At 51.7% G+C, this 14,435-nt stretch overlaps 5 protein-coding genes across 5 annotated transcripts; 3 read left to right on the top strand and 2 right to left on the bottom strand.

The window, feature by feature from the left end:
* Nucleotides 1-527: 527 nt before the first annotated feature.
* Nucleotides 528-1,463, top strand: CPAR01_13520 (isoflavone reductase; the record flags this gene model as incomplete). The annotated part of the gene is made up of 1 exon (XM_060497773.1): nucleotides 528-1,463. One exon carries the CDS (start codon nucleotides 528-530, stop codon nucleotides 1,461-1,463), a length of 936 nt encoding a protein of 311 aa, XP_060343241.1.
* A 265-nt stretch (nucleotides 1,464-1,728) lies between these two features.
* Nucleotides 1,729-2,858, bottom strand: CPAR01_13521 (uncharacterized protein; the record flags this gene model as incomplete). Its single annotated transcript, XM_060497774.1, has 2 exons — nucleotides 1,729-2,117; nucleotides 2,186-2,858. 2 exons carry the CDS (start codon nucleotides 2,856-2,858, stop codon nucleotides 1,729-1,731), a joined length of 1,062 nt encoding a protein of 353 aa, XP_060343242.1.
* Nucleotides 2,859-8,164: 5,306 nt separating this feature from the next.
* On the top strand, nucleotides 8,165-9,211 carry CPAR01_13522 (pectate lyase; the record flags this gene model as incomplete). Its single annotated transcript, XM_060497775.1, has 2 exons — nucleotides 8,165-8,972; nucleotides 9,039-9,211. 2 exons carry the CDS (start codon nucleotides 8,165-8,167, stop codon nucleotides 9,209-9,211), a joined length of 981 nt encoding a protein of 326 aa, XP_060343243.1.
* Nucleotides 9,212-10,428: 1,217 nt separating this feature from the next.
* On the bottom strand, nucleotides 10,429-11,268 carry CPAR01_13523 (uncharacterized protein; the record flags this gene model as incomplete). The annotated part of the gene is made up of 1 exon (XM_060497776.1): nucleotides 10,429-11,268. The coding sequence occupies one exon, from the start codon at nucleotides 11,266-11,268 to the stop codon at nucleotides 10,429-10,431; it is 840 nt and encodes a 279-aa protein (XP_060343244.1).
* A 794-nt stretch (nucleotides 11,269-12,062) lies between these two features.
* CPAR01_13524 (uncharacterized protein) lies at nucleotides 12,063-13,651 on the top strand (the record flags this gene model as incomplete). The annotated part of the gene is made up of 2 exons (XM_060497777.1): nucleotides 12,063-12,218; nucleotides 12,326-13,651. The coding sequence occupies 2 exons, from the start codon at nucleotides 12,063-12,065 to the stop codon at nucleotides 13,649-13,651; spliced, it is 1,482 nt and encodes a 493-aa protein (XP_060343245.1).
* Nucleotides 13,652-14,435: the final 784 nt, after the last annotated feature.

The following is a 14,435-nucleotide window of genomic DNA, read 5'->3' on the forward strand; positions in this document are numbered from 1 at the left end:
GCATATTACTCTTCGTAAATAACACAGTATACTGTTAATTTGGTATAGACCTCAGATAAAACTAGTTGTCCACGTTGATTGCCTCATACCGTCCGGGCCTGAAGCCGGCCGCGGAGATCCGCCACCGGTTTTAGCCACCGTAACCCCGGTGCTTACTCAGACGGAGGAGGACTCCGCGGCAGCCTCCGTGGAAGACCCCGCACTGCTCCGGATCAGCGCAGGATTACATCAGTTCATGTACAAATAGCTAGTGTTTGATTCACATGAATATAGAGATTGGTATATACGATACCTGATCGGGCTGGTGCTGCTCCTTGGGGACTTTCTTCCGATAGTTTGTGGTATTAATACGACAAACAGCCTGAAGAACCTAGCCAAAGTCCCAGGTTCGATCCGTATTGAAGCGCGTAGAAGTTTCCAAACGGAGCTTACGATCATTCTATCAACATACCATTTCGTACCGAAGTCCATATCTCGCTTGGATTGCAGCCGCCTTTTCTAAACCGCATATAATACTCCCCACCAACATGTCAATCCTCGTCCTCGGAGCAGGCGAACTCGGCACAGCCATCCTCAACGCCCTCACATCCCATCCCTCCCGTCCACCCACCTCCAAAATCTCCGTGCTGCTCCGCCCTTCCACAATAACATCAACTGGCCCGTCCAAAGCCAAATCCATCGCACACATCAAATCCCTCGGCATCTTCCTCGAGCCCGGCGACGTCGTATACGACTCACTCACATCCCTTGCCTCTATCTTTGCGAGATATGACACCGTCATAAGCTGCACAGGCTTCGTCGGCCCGGCCGGAACACAGCTACGCATCTGCGAGGCGGCTCTCCTGGCCAAGGTTCCGCGGTACTTTCCATGGCAATTTGGCGTCGATTATGACATCATTGGACGAGGCAGCACGCAGTCGTTGTTTGACGAGCAGCTTGAGGTGAGAAACATGCTGCGGACTCGGTGCAGCACTGAGTGGATCATCGTTAGTACTGGTCTCTTTATGAGCTTCCTATTTGTGAAGGACTTTGGCGTTGTCGATTTCGAGGAAAAGAAGTTGAGGGCTCTTGGGAGCTGGGATGTTGAGATTACGCTCACACAGCCGGATGATATCGCGAGGATGACGGCTGAGTTGGTGTTTGAGCCCCGTGGGGTTCCTAGCAATGGCCGGAATGTTGTGTATGTTGCTGGGGACACTGTCTCATACGGGGCTGTGGCGGGCTTGGTTGAGGAACGGTTCCCGGGGGTTGAGTTCGGCAGGGAAGTGTGGAATATGGAGGCGATCAGGAATAGTCTTGTGCAAGATCCCGGGAACAACTGGAATAAGTACCGCGGAATCTTTGGTGCGGGCAAGGGGATCTCTTGGCCGTTGGAGAAGACGTTGAATCATGAGCGAGGTATCAAACTGGAGGATTTACAAACTTTTCTTGGAAGGATGGAGACGCCAGTCTCACTCAAGTAGGTGACGTAGGCATACAAGCCGAATAGATAGAAGTTATTCTCTCAAAGGCCAATTGAACTCTTCACAATATAACGTAGTCAATCTAAACCAATAACAGAACCAAATAGTTTACATCCTTGACTCCGGAACATGATCTATCCCCGTTCAATATCCCCTAGTTAAGAATGACAAACATGGTCTTACCAAATCCAAAGTCATCCATCGTCTATCCAACTTTGCGAGAAGAATTCGCAATTCATTCAGCCCTTTGTAATAAACTCATGCTCTAGCAGTAAAATATCATCGCAAGGGCAACATGCACAGCCAAGATGAACGACCACCCACCAAAGGGCCCCTTGATGCCAGCCGCATTACGGTTGCGGTCATTGTCATCATCGTCGTCGTCGTCATTGTCATTATCATCATCTTCGTTCAGAGTCTGAGGCACATCGCTCCCCGCGACGACATCCTTCGCGCGGACGCAGTGCAGAGTAGCCCGACTCTCCGCAGCATCGCCAGAGCCACCCCAGGTCAGCATCACGGGCCAAATCATCCGGCTCGCGATAGCATACTCGCCACCTCGGCGACGGTCGTCGTTGTTGTTGTCGTTGTTGCCCCAGTTATAGGCTTGGGATCCGTAGGCGAAGATTTGAGATCCAGAGGCGATGTTGGGAGCTGTACAAGCAAGTGTGTAAGCTGCTATCCTTTGACTGCAAGAATATTCTGGTATAATGAGAACTTACAGTAACCAAAGCGCTCATCGTTGGCATCCTCGAGGAAATCTTTGCATTCGCTGGGCAGGTCGGCGACCCCGCAAGACCCAAACTGACCAGAGGATGTGTCCAAAAGCTTCTGGCGGCACTCGGCGGAGAGAAAGGCACCGCAGTCGCCGCTGTCATCTTGAGACCCGCTTCTAGCCACCCGATCCAGCCTTGGTATGAAGATGTTGACGCATAGCTTCCAGCCTGCGTCGACTTTTTGTTGTCCACCGACTTGTTTGAGGTTGATGGAGGAACCGGTGAAGTAATTCCTATTTCCGCTCCTGTTCCTGTTCCTATTGTTGTCGTTATCGTCATCATCGTCGTCATCGTCATCTCTACTTCTGAGCCTATATGACAACTGCTGCAACTGTCGCTTATCGTTGCGAGTGGTATGAACACGCGCAGCGACGTTGACGCTGAGGTCAAAGGGGATCCCCGTCCAGGTGGAATCGTTGGCTGGCGGAAAGGCAGCAGATACGTCCGGGCCGTTGAAGCGGTAGGACGTCGTCAGGTTGGGATGGTCCATTGTCGAGTCCCAGTCTGCTGTGCTGATGCCGTGGGGTGCGCCTGTACCCCGGACGACGGAGAAGTCTCGATCTGCAAGAGACGGGCCCGCCGCTGCCATGATGGCGAGTGCTGTTTGGAGGTAGTGCATGTTGTAATGATGAAGACGGGTCTTGATGACTTCAGTTGATTGCGGTGGGAGGTAGTAGTGAATAATTTTCGAAACCAAGAAGAGAGAAGCATCCCGTGGTTTATATCGTCTCGAGTATTCTACTTTTCTCTGCATCCGAAGACATCTTGCTTTCCTCCGGTGACTTTGCCAAGACTTTACATGTCGTCGGGGACAGATGCCCAAGCTAAAAGCGCACGTCACACATCAGAACTATCTTATAGCCAATCGGCGGACTCCCGACATATTCTGTACTCGTTGACGAGGTACAAGCATGCGAGAGCGATCCTGATATTGTGGCGCTTCTCAATCCTCCGAGAGCGGGCGGAGATCGCTCGCAAAGACGCGGCGACGGGCGACGATGTATGCCAAGACGCAGATGAGCAATTATCAAGTCAAAATAAAATTGACGACAGAGGGGATAAACTTTTGATTAAGCTTAGGCTGGGATCGTTCCCACATTGGTGGTTCTGGTGATCCATCGTGATGGCGGGTTTGCCGACCTAACCGGCCGTTTTAGCCGGCTTGGTGTTGAGGACCTTGGCTTCGTTTGACTACATCTCATCGCAACAGAAAAGCCTAATCAGCCGAAGAAAATACTAAAAACAGGAGAATTCAGCTAGAAACGCATGTTGATGTAGTAGATTGAGACAAAGAAATGGTTCTGTGATCTGCCTGTAAAAGAACTCCTGTAGCCGAGCTGCATAGCCTCAAATGGCACAAATGCAATGCTCATTATCTCGGCACGTGTAGTAAATGCATGTAAGCCTCAACTCAAGTGCTCCGCATCTCCTTTGCTTCAATAAATTTACAAGGTCAAGCCGCGAATAACGGTCATATTATTCATTTATTACACCTAGGTCGTTCTTTATCAAGTGGTGTAGGGCAAAAAGTCAAATACATGTGAGACCACTTAAACAACGACGTCTAGTCTTTTGTAACGTACTTTGCGGAACGCATTACAGCTGCGCTTGAGGGTGATATAGAAACAGCCGTCTCATCTTATCACGATAGAACAGCATGTAGCGAGTTTAAGCGCTGGCAACTCTTCGATTTTGGCTTCTTCAATGCACTCAAAGCCCGAGAATCGCAAATTACCATTTTCTAGGACCCTACACTGAAGCAGTCATCCGGTTGCTTGCAGCGATCATTGTACCAGAACCACGCCCTCGCAGGGTTTCTAAAAGATCAACAGCTGGTAAATGGTGTTAATTGCTGCCCGCAATCAGAGGTGCGACTTTTAACAACAGAAATAAACAACTTCCGAAACCTACGCGGAGAAGAGCAGAATTGACCCGAAATGGAGGCGCGGACACCAGCAGTGGCATGGCAGGCAGGCAGAGAAAACGATTCAAGAGGAATTAATACGGAGCGGTGGCGGAGCAGGCCGGGCAGCCCGGAGGAAGGTTCGCGGTAATAACCAAGTCAGACCGAGACGGGGTCGGGCGATGACGTGGATGCATATTGGGGGATGCGTAAGTCGCAAACTCGCAATTGACTCGGCTCACTCCTTTTCATTTCCCGCGGTCGCCGGATGGCTTATCAGTAACGCAAGCGAAAGATGTCTAGAGAGTCTGGACTGTTCATCCCGTCAAAGAATTCGAGATGTACGACGCCATTCCCCTGCCAAGAACTGAAAGTGCTGTCGGGGCGAATGCGAGGCTATAGAGTATCTCGTTCTCGTTTGGATGACGCAGCCTCCCACATCACTTGGACAGCGACTTGAGAGCTGGTGCATGTTGCCGGTGTTCAGTCTCCAATTTTCTGTAAAGTTAAAACAAGTCCTTAATGCCGGAAGATCTGTTTTCCTAAGATCATCGCTCAACTAGAAACTAGCTGCGGTGATCGGGAATATCTCCAATTGGCCCCTCTCAACAGTCGGTCGCGAAAGTTGATCGATCTACAAACGGCCATGCAGCACAGGCTGTCCGCGCAGCATTGACTCTGGTATTGAGTTTTGCCCAGCTTTGAAAGCTAGCCACATGTTCAACACTTTGCAAGACTCGAATTGAGTTCTCTCTTGTTTTCAGAGACGGCAACACGCACAAACCAGTCTTGGCCCCGAGGACCAGCTCTTAATGGTTCTCCTGGCTTGTTAAGTGACAGAGTTTCGGGAAGAATGAGCTTGAGTCAATCGCCCTCACAGAGATTTGGCAAGTGGCACTCAGGGCAAACCTAGTTACCCAGTCGCCAGCACCGTAGCACAGGCACAGCCCAGGATTTTCTGCCCCTATTTCCTTATGATGTTTCGTTCCAACTGGCGAGCCTCGGCGCCAAGGTACGTCATGATAGCAGATGTGTTCTTCTAGCGCGGCCTGCTAAACCTGGTGTCTGCGAAAGGATGAAATTATTCGAGATGTTCTGGAAAACGAACCAGGGATGCATCTGCAATGGAGCAGATAATAGAGAACTCGTACCTTGCAGCGGGTGACGCCTTCATAATCGGCGAGCTACAACATCCGACGAGCCGCTAAAAGACTGCCAAGCATCTGACTATTAGATCGATACCGAGTTTTTCATACCACTTCTATTCTTGTTCGTCGCGCGACATTCGGGCGGGTAGTGCGACATGGCCTATGGGGCACCAGGGGCGCGTGAGCTGCAGGGGGATCGTAATCTTCCTGATGCTAACAAATCGCCCACAACAGTCAAGATACAATGATGGCTTTCAAGATCTGAATCGTCCAGCCTTTTGGCATTCTCGGAGGTCCTCCGATACTCCGTAAGACCAATCATCGCATGAAGCCTGATGCACAGGATGGATGTCGCACCTCATCCTGCCTCTCTTAGTCAGTATTAACAAGCACGAGGGCTGCAATCCTGGGCTGCGGCAACGTGGTGATCCCGAGACGGCATTGAAAGCTCTTTGTTCAAGACATCTTTAACGAAGGCCAGACCACCCCGTGATCAGCGTTCCCTTGGATTATTCGACGTTCCACGAATCACCTGATCAGATGAATTCGATTCTGCTCGGCATCCGAAAACGATATGGGGGCTGACGTTGCAGTGCGGAGGCAACCACCTCGACCCAAAATCCTGATCCTCGACAAGCGGGAAGCCACAGCTTTTGCTGAGTGTGCTCAACAGAAAACACGGCAGAAAATTATGGCTTTGGGCAGCAGACGCGGGAGGCAAAACTGTGAGCACTTGCTGACCAGGTTGGCTCGGCCCCCACCTGGCTCAAGGCGGCCGGGACACGTCCGGTCTCTTGTAAATGACCCTCTGCTCATCAAAAGGCCCGGACTCCGGAAGGGTGGGTGAGATACTCCGATCGCCCACCGGCAGGCAAAAACTTCATGGCTAAATCAGTACCAACAGCTGGGGCAGCCACAATGTGAGAGACAGCTGTATCAGACTTTTTTGTTTGAATGGGATTCTTTTCTTCTTTGCAGACTGCACGGTGCTAGGGCCGTCCCCCCGATGGCCGATGTGTGGCCTCACCATCACATCACGTATCCCCCATAATAGGGGCCAATATGTGCGGCTGCATCACCGGTATTGACCTGCAGCGTGTCCTTGCAAGGCCACCCTTGTCATATATCCGATGACATATAGTTCCCTCCCGCACTGATTCTCGAGTTTTCTTGATACGATCTACCAGTGCCGCGGTTCAATACGGAGCCAGCCTGAGGACAAAGTTATTATGCATCTCCAGCTCGACCGCCGATCAGAGACAGATATCGGATGGGATCTTCAATAATTCAGTCTCTATATCGTCTGATCCGAGGAGGCCGGCATCGCGCCAGCTTGATGCCACGTGAACGAGCAAGGCGCCGACAGCGCAGAAAGTGAACACTTGGCGACCGACCTACGAGGTGATAGCATGCTCAGACATCAGCGGGCGATGGAAAAGCAGGGGAAGCCTCCATGTTGCTCTATCCGTACGGATACCGTCATCACCATCAATATTCCGTAGATTGACCGACCATTCTGTCCCGCCAAGGCCCTTGCCCATCTCCTTCTTCGCCCTCGCGGCCGCGCCAGCTCTACGTCCTGACACGGGAAGAGCAATATGGGAATATGGGCATCATGAAGTTTTTTCGTCTGAGAAAGTCTTGGCACTGCTTTGGAAAACTGGAGATGGTGGAGTTGTCAAGATAGACGCCTTCGCGGTGGTTGGCTTGGCTGACTTGTGACCCCCTTGGAGAAGTTGGCGCTGGGCACGACTGTTTCGAAACGTCCTGCAAGGGGCAAGTTCGACATTGAGAAGTTGGAGTTGGGCCCCCCAGATGTCTGACAGGGGAAGTGGGCAGCAAGAAATCCCGAGTGTGGATATGTGTGTTGTTGCTTGAGAGGCGTGATGGTGCGTGCATGTGTGAAGCTGAGTGGTGACTTTGGGTGAGAACCTGAGAAGGAATGCGAGGAGCCTCTCATGTTGGTGTAGGCGCGTGGCTTAGCTGCTGCTGCCAGGGGCTCTTCGAGCCCACCCATCTGGACGATCACTTTATTCCAGACCTGGGATTCGTCTGTGTTCAAGCTTCCGGGCCAAGAATGATCGAATTAAAGGGCAGGCCTGACTAGTCAGGTACCCGGGGTCCCCAGTCGAGCCGTCCGATGCCACAAGAGACTGTCACTCGAGGTTCTGCTGCCCTCTTTGGGCAACGACCTGCGCGCGGGCAATCAAGTTGGGATGAGTCCATGTCCCAACTCGGGCGTTGGCTCCGTTCCTACGATGGAGACAGGCTCCTGATGGTAACTCCATGAACATGGAATGCCACACGCAGACCACCTGGGCGACGTTGGCGCCGTTGGCAGCATAGGATTCAGCTCTACGTGAGCCCACTTAACGAAACCTGGTGGATTCTGTGACTCTAGTGCGATCTTCACTGCCTGCATCGACGCTTTCATTTCCTCCGCGTCGCCTGTTGATTGATGCTGTATTCACTGCGGAGGGGATGGAGCACCAGGTCTTGGCACGCGTTGAAGCAGGATTGGGCCTCGTCGAATACACTACCGCAGTAGTCTGGACGAGCCTCTGGGCCCATGAGGGTGTTCGGTAGTAGTGTAACTCCAATGTCGACTCAGATATGGACCTGGGCAGACACAATTCGTTCCACCCCAGACATCTCACTCGATATAAGTAACCTCGAGATGTCCGGCCAAGAGCTGGTTCTGTTCACATTACCTCCACCTCATTAACCTTTTCAACTTCTTTGTTCATTACACTCTTTCAAGCAGGCTTGAACTATTTCTTCATTCTCTCAAGTAGACAAGCCTTTATTCTCTCTATCTTCAACCTCGCCTCTTATACATCAACCCCATCAACAACCCACACAACCACATTCACAATGAAGTACTCTTTCGCCATCGCCCTCAGCACCCTCGTGCTCGGCATCACCGCCGCCCCCGCTGCCAACGGTGCCGCTCAGGGCAACGCCATCGCCCACGCTGAGCGCGGCTACTTCGACTTCCTCCACCACGCCGCCCGCGCCGAGAAGCCCACCAAGACCAAGTCCTCCAAGGCGGCTAAGAAGACCAAGCACTCCACCAAGACCCGCCACCCCGGCTCCATCATCACCTCCGCCCCCGGCGCCCCCGGCAACGGCACCAACAGCCAGTTCGAGATCCGCGCCAGCAACGGCACCGCCGCCGCCGGTCTCCCCGCCTCCTCCGGCACCTCAGTCCTCAAGGCCGCCCAGACCGTCGCCGCTGGCGCCTCCTTCGATGGTGGCATGAAGGCTTTCGACCGTGGTGTCTCCTGCACTGGCCAGGCCGAAGGCGACGACTCTGACGCTGTCTTCATCCTCGAGAAGGGCGCCAAGCTCTCCAACGTCATCATCGGACCCAACCAGATCGAGGGCGTCCACTGCAACGGTGGCTGCACTCTCGACAATGTCTGGTGGGCCGCCGTCTGCGAGGATGCCTTCACCATCAAGAAACAGGATGCCGGCGAAACCACTACCATCACCTCCGGCGGAGCCTTCGGGGCTGAGGACAAGGTTCTTCAGCACAACGGCGCCGGTACCCTCTCCGTCAGCGGATTCACCGTCGAGACCTTTGGCAAGCTGTACCGCAGCTGCGGCAACTGCAAGTCCTCGTACGAGCGCCACGTCATTCTCGACAACATCAACGCCTCTTCTGGAAAGCTCCTTGCTGGTAAGCTCCTCCCATACACAAATCTGTTTCCTCGTTTACAATTATGCTAACTTGTTTCGCTCGCAGGCATCAACTCCAACTTTGGTGACACTGCTACCTTCACCAACATCGTCGCCAAGAGCGTCACGGAGGTCTGCACTGAGTTCAAGGGTACCACCCCCGGCAACGAGCCCACGGAGATCTCCAGCGGTCCCTCTACTGCCTGCAAGTACGCCACCTCTGACATCCAGAGCTCTTAAGCGCCAACGAAGATCATCGCGAGATCTGACCGGGCACCTTTTGTCCCGAGTTGAGAGATCATACGTGCCCTAAATTCGGTGAAGAGGGCATTCTAAACCTAGGCTTGTTCACTTGTAGATATTCTTCATTCTCGTACATTCCCAAAAGCGTGTGTATCTAGAATTCAAAGCCCTGTGGGCAATTATCATCATTCTATGTCTAATTAATAATTGCCGTGAATGCTGGAAATGGCTGTGATTCCATGAGGTAAGATATGCACGTCCGGCATCACAGGAGCGTCTCGACACATCGTGTAGTGAAGAGATAAGTCTGTCCAGAGCATCATGTTCGAAGCCTACGGTGGACACCTATCGATTGTATATCCGTTCCAATTGCTGTCGATTTAAGTTTCAAACTTGAGACTTATTCAGAGGCTTGAGAGTGCGTGTCGAGCATCTGCTCAGGGGCAAGGGCATTCCTTATTGATTCGCCGCCACATGCAGATGAGACGGTGAGGCTGGAACATTCATGTGACATGAATTTCTTCATTGGGCTACAAATCTGACGCAAGCTATGAAGCAGGAAAGAGAAGGCATCTCACTAAGTCAGCTGTCCCGGGTTTGCGTTAGTGTTTACGATGCATTGAGAGGAGCAGGTGTAAGAATATGAGTTTTGCTATCCGGGAGGTGGTTTTGTAGGTGAGTTCGGGTATATCATTATCTTGAGGACCTCTCTGAAGAACAACAGATGTCATATTCAAGCACTCAGTCAACTTTCGATCAGGGGCAGGTTCTGCGTGGACAATTTCTATACCGTGGTGATCCGCGCTTTGGGCAAGTCGCTGTGGACGACCCCCTCTGAATATTTCTTAACTGGTCACTTGGATCGGCAATTTCAGCAGCGAGTCTGTCTCAGTCGCCTGCTACACTAGCCATCTCCTCTCAGCTATCTTTTCTCTCTGAGGGGTTCTTCACTATTAGGTGCAGCTTCGATTACATTCCAAGGTCACCGTAGCACGTATGTTTTGCCGGATATATGATGAAGTCTATTCGGTCTATGATATCCTCCCCAGCATAGCGCAGAAGTAGAAATGTAGCTGAAGAACTAGTACACCACTCATATCAGATTCTTCTACCTTAGATAACGCAGTAGTGTCATTTCGTTGAGCTTAGGAAGCAGAGTGAATGACTCGCAGTAACTCCATAAACCAAACGATGTTAGTCCTTGGGATATTATCCTACTTCGCCTCGTTCTTCATACACCTGGAACCGCAGATAGCAGGGCCACCTTTCAAAGCATCATCCCACTTAGTCATACCCAGCTTCTTGATGTCCCGAGTCAACTCAGCATTGCCCAGATCCATCAAGGCCTCCAGCACGGCTGACAAGGATTCATGATCCGGCCCATCTCTGTTGATGCTAATTGCATGAACGGCAGTAGTGCCAATGTTGCCGTTGGGAAACATTGGCGGGGTCTCATGGACAACCATGAAAGGGAGGTCCTTCGCGTCCATTCCCCAGAAGATCACGGACCAAGACTGCATAAAGCCCTTTCCAGGACCGTCCAAGATTGTGTTATCAAAAACAGCGTCCCAGTCGGAGTTCAAAGTAGGAAAGTTTAATCGACGAGGGGTGTTGTAGGCTCGGACGGAGGCCACTTCACGACCACCGCCGCCGATCGCGCCATTGCGGGCGGTTTTATTGTCGGCTGGGGTCCAGGTGGTGATTTCATTGAGCTCTCCCGCCAGAGTTCCTGGACTGCAGTCTGCCGTATTGTTCTTCTCACAGGTGGCGATGGCAGGACTGAGGTCCCACTGCAAGTTGCCATACGTGAGGTAGGACGTCCCGGAAGTATTTCGAATGGACCAGGTGCCAGCGAAGAATCCAGCAGGAGGGGCCACAAAGCCAGAGCCCGGCGCGCGGCATCCAGAGGTAGCGTTTCCAGTGCTGTTGACCGCTGGATTGAGAAATGGGGGAAGGCGCACCAAAAGCTCTGATGGTGGACAAGAGCTTCCGGAAGTGAAGGCCGAAACTGAGGCTGCCGGGACGAGGCAAGCCAAAGCGAGAGTTAGGAGCATATTGGGAAAAGTTTGAGGTTGTGTAATGAGCAGCCAGACCTGGATGAATGCAAGAATCTTTGCTTGAATAACAGTTCGTAGTGAAAACGTTGACGGTGTAGAGAATGAGAAATTTCTTGGAGAGCATATCCACCTTATATGTTTCTACCTCACATTAGATGGACTCAATTACCTCGTCATACTAGGAGCCGTCGGGACCACGCGAGGTGAGTGCGAGCCCATAGCACCCAGCATTTGACAAAGTTGGCAATGATCGATGGATTAAGTCACTGCCTAAAAATGCCAATGCCAAGGCGCAGCCTTGTTCGTTATTTACGGCGACGATGACATCCAGAGCTTCGGACTACGACGGGGCGGGACAGTGGAAAACTAGGCTGGCGGATGTATTGCTCTAGAGGCATTATGATACTCGTCATCTACCGTACGTGAGAAAGCAAGAGCCACAACGTCAATTCAAGCGCGAGCAACCAGTGTGCGTTGAATCCGAAACCCGAGGCGGCACTTACCGGGGCGGCGCTTACACGCGAGCACCCAAGCCATGCGTTCGAGGTTTAGCGCCGAAATGGGGGCAGCGCAATCTGCTGGTTGCGCTGACCTCGGGTAGTACGCGAGGTTTAGGTGCAGTGCGAAGGATGATTAACCCTGTCTATTGTCCATATCTCGTTAGTCTGAAGACCTGGGCTCGTGGTGACTTCGGGTTTCTCACAATCTCAACCACGGGTGAACAGCAGACGCCAATCATCTTCTAACCCATCAGAGCACCATAGTCTCCGGCAATCCACGTCATAAAGCACATGCGATCTTTCCTAGATTTCCGCTTCGCGATTTCAAGCCTACGAGCTCATTTAACCTTTCTTGAGCTCACCAGCCACGCGCCTAGCATGCCTTCTGGACGCAGTGCGACTAAGTCCCGACACGGGTGCGACCGCTGCAAGCAGCGTCGGGTTAAAGTATGTGATTTGCTACCCTACACATCGGACGCAATGAATGATGAGATTTTGTTCGGACACAATTGAAGCTCCCATCAAAAGACCTATGCTTACCGACATGCTGATAGTGCAATGAAAGGGCACCTTGCGGAAATTGCATCAGAAGGAAGGAACACTGCAGTCTGCTGGATAGTCAAAACCCTCCTCCGCCAGCCTCACAGTTGTGCGACAACCCGACCCTTGACATTAAACACCCTGAAGCAACATCATGGGCGTTCGATCTTTTTCTGATGAGTCACTTCTCTACGGCAACTGTACATACGTTCAGTAGCTTTCCTTCGGTGATCGATGCCTGGCAGACCACCATCGTTAGCGACGCATCATCGTGCCCCTTTCTCCTCCATGGCATGCTCGCTATCTCAGCCCTGCATCTTGCCAGTAAGCACGGATCTACAAACAACGATGACTGTCAACACAATCATCAAAATTACACGCATCGTGACTATATGCGTGCTTTCAGATATCATCAAGATCAGGCCATGCCGGAATACCGCCGCAAGCTGCAAGCTCTAGACTTCAGCGGCAACGAGGAATTCGCAGTCCGTACCAAACAACCATGGCCGGCAGGTCCGGTTTACTCCATGGCCGTCCTGATAGCTTTCACGTCTGCCGCCGGCGTCTCTGACCACTCTCCTTCACTGAACCGGAACCAACGCGACCTGGATGGGGAACACCATGAGCAAAGTACCGTCCTGTCACAAACTTTATCGCCTGCATCGGGCGAGACTTCCCGATTAGAAATGGTCTTCGATCACTTAATGGAGATATTTGTGGCCACTCGAGGTACGCGTGTCATAGTCAGAGCTGGACTCGATACGGGGGCCTTTCAAACGACAGCGTATCGTCATCTGATCACCACCTCCACCGTCGCAAACCAATTCCCGCTCTGGTCTACTTCTCCGACAATTTCGCAGTGGTACAAAACTCTCCGAACACAATGTCTGGAAGAATTAGTTGGTGACGGCACAGTTGAGAGATCTGAGGCTAATATCTGTGCCGCTGCAATTACCTGCTTGGAAGAGGTTCATGACGGCGCTGCTCGACTCTTGGAGGCCAAGAAAGAACGATTATGGCAATCTAGACGTGACAACAAATCGCTTCGGTATGATTTTGTTTGGTTAATGAAGTGGACAGCAATGGTGTCACAGGAGTTTGTCGCCCTGTTGCATGAAAGGAATACTGCGGCTCTAGTGGTTCTTGCACAGTTCATTGCCACTTGCGAGTCAATCGAGCACCAGTGGTATTTAGAGAAGTGGGCGAAGAACGCGATGGATGCGGTCAGGCATCTACTTGGCTCAAGCAATGCCAATGCCAATGCATGGGTTGATAAGATTGTAGGACATTGGCCTAGTATAGATCCGGATTTAGTCTCCCCTGGACTGGAAGGAAAATGAAGATCTGCAAGTGTTGCATTATTTGAACCTGAGCATTTGGCCAAGAATTTGGTGAGAGCTGACTGGAAGGCGTAGAGACAAGATGTTCCTTCAGGGAAGCGGGGTTTGAAGTGAGAATGGTCGTTGTTGGTGGTTTGCGGGTATCCCGAGGAGTCCGAGCCGTTGAATGTGTCACTCCAGTTGCCCAATCGCTTTGACATGCGATGGTATGAAGAGCCGCCTTACTATCAGTTAGCGCCTCGGATCGAACGCGAGGTGTCCGTCAGTCTTGTAATTGCACATTCTAGTGTCAATCTAGCACTGCGGTAGCCAGGATATTATTATGAAAGAGCGAACTGCGGAGCTATCTGGTTCTCCCACGTCATCTTGAAGCTTCGCAACCTGTAAGCCCGCAGCTATCCCTGATCTACCTATTCGATAACGGATTCGCTAGACGACTTGCTCTTGGCTGCCTGGGCCTTTGATTTAAAGCCGGTGCGATGCCACTGCCCATCGGCATCAACATTCGTTCACCAAATAGCACTATACAACACACCCTCTTCTGAGTTTCATCAATCTCCGTTTCATCTTCCCTTCGCTAATTGTCTAACACAGAGCTTGCACCATTATGCTCCTTTTCCGAGTACCCTTATGGTCGTCCCTGCTAGCAATGGGAAGCGTCCGAATTGTAGCAAAACCTGCGGGTTCATGTCAAGTATGATTGCTTTCTCTTATCGTAAGGCCTCTGTTACTTATTCTGACCTTCGGTTTTCCTCTTTCAGGGCGTTCCTACCCCTATTTCGTA

The sequence above is a fragment of the Colletotrichum paranaense genome (genome assembly GCF_030867605.1).
Source record: "Colletotrichum paranaense strain IMI 384185 chromosome Unknown Scaffold_13.1, whole genome shotgun sequence".
NCBI lineage: Eukaryota > Fungi > Ascomycota > Sordariomycetes > Glomerellales > Glomerellaceae > Colletotrichum > Colletotrichum paranaense.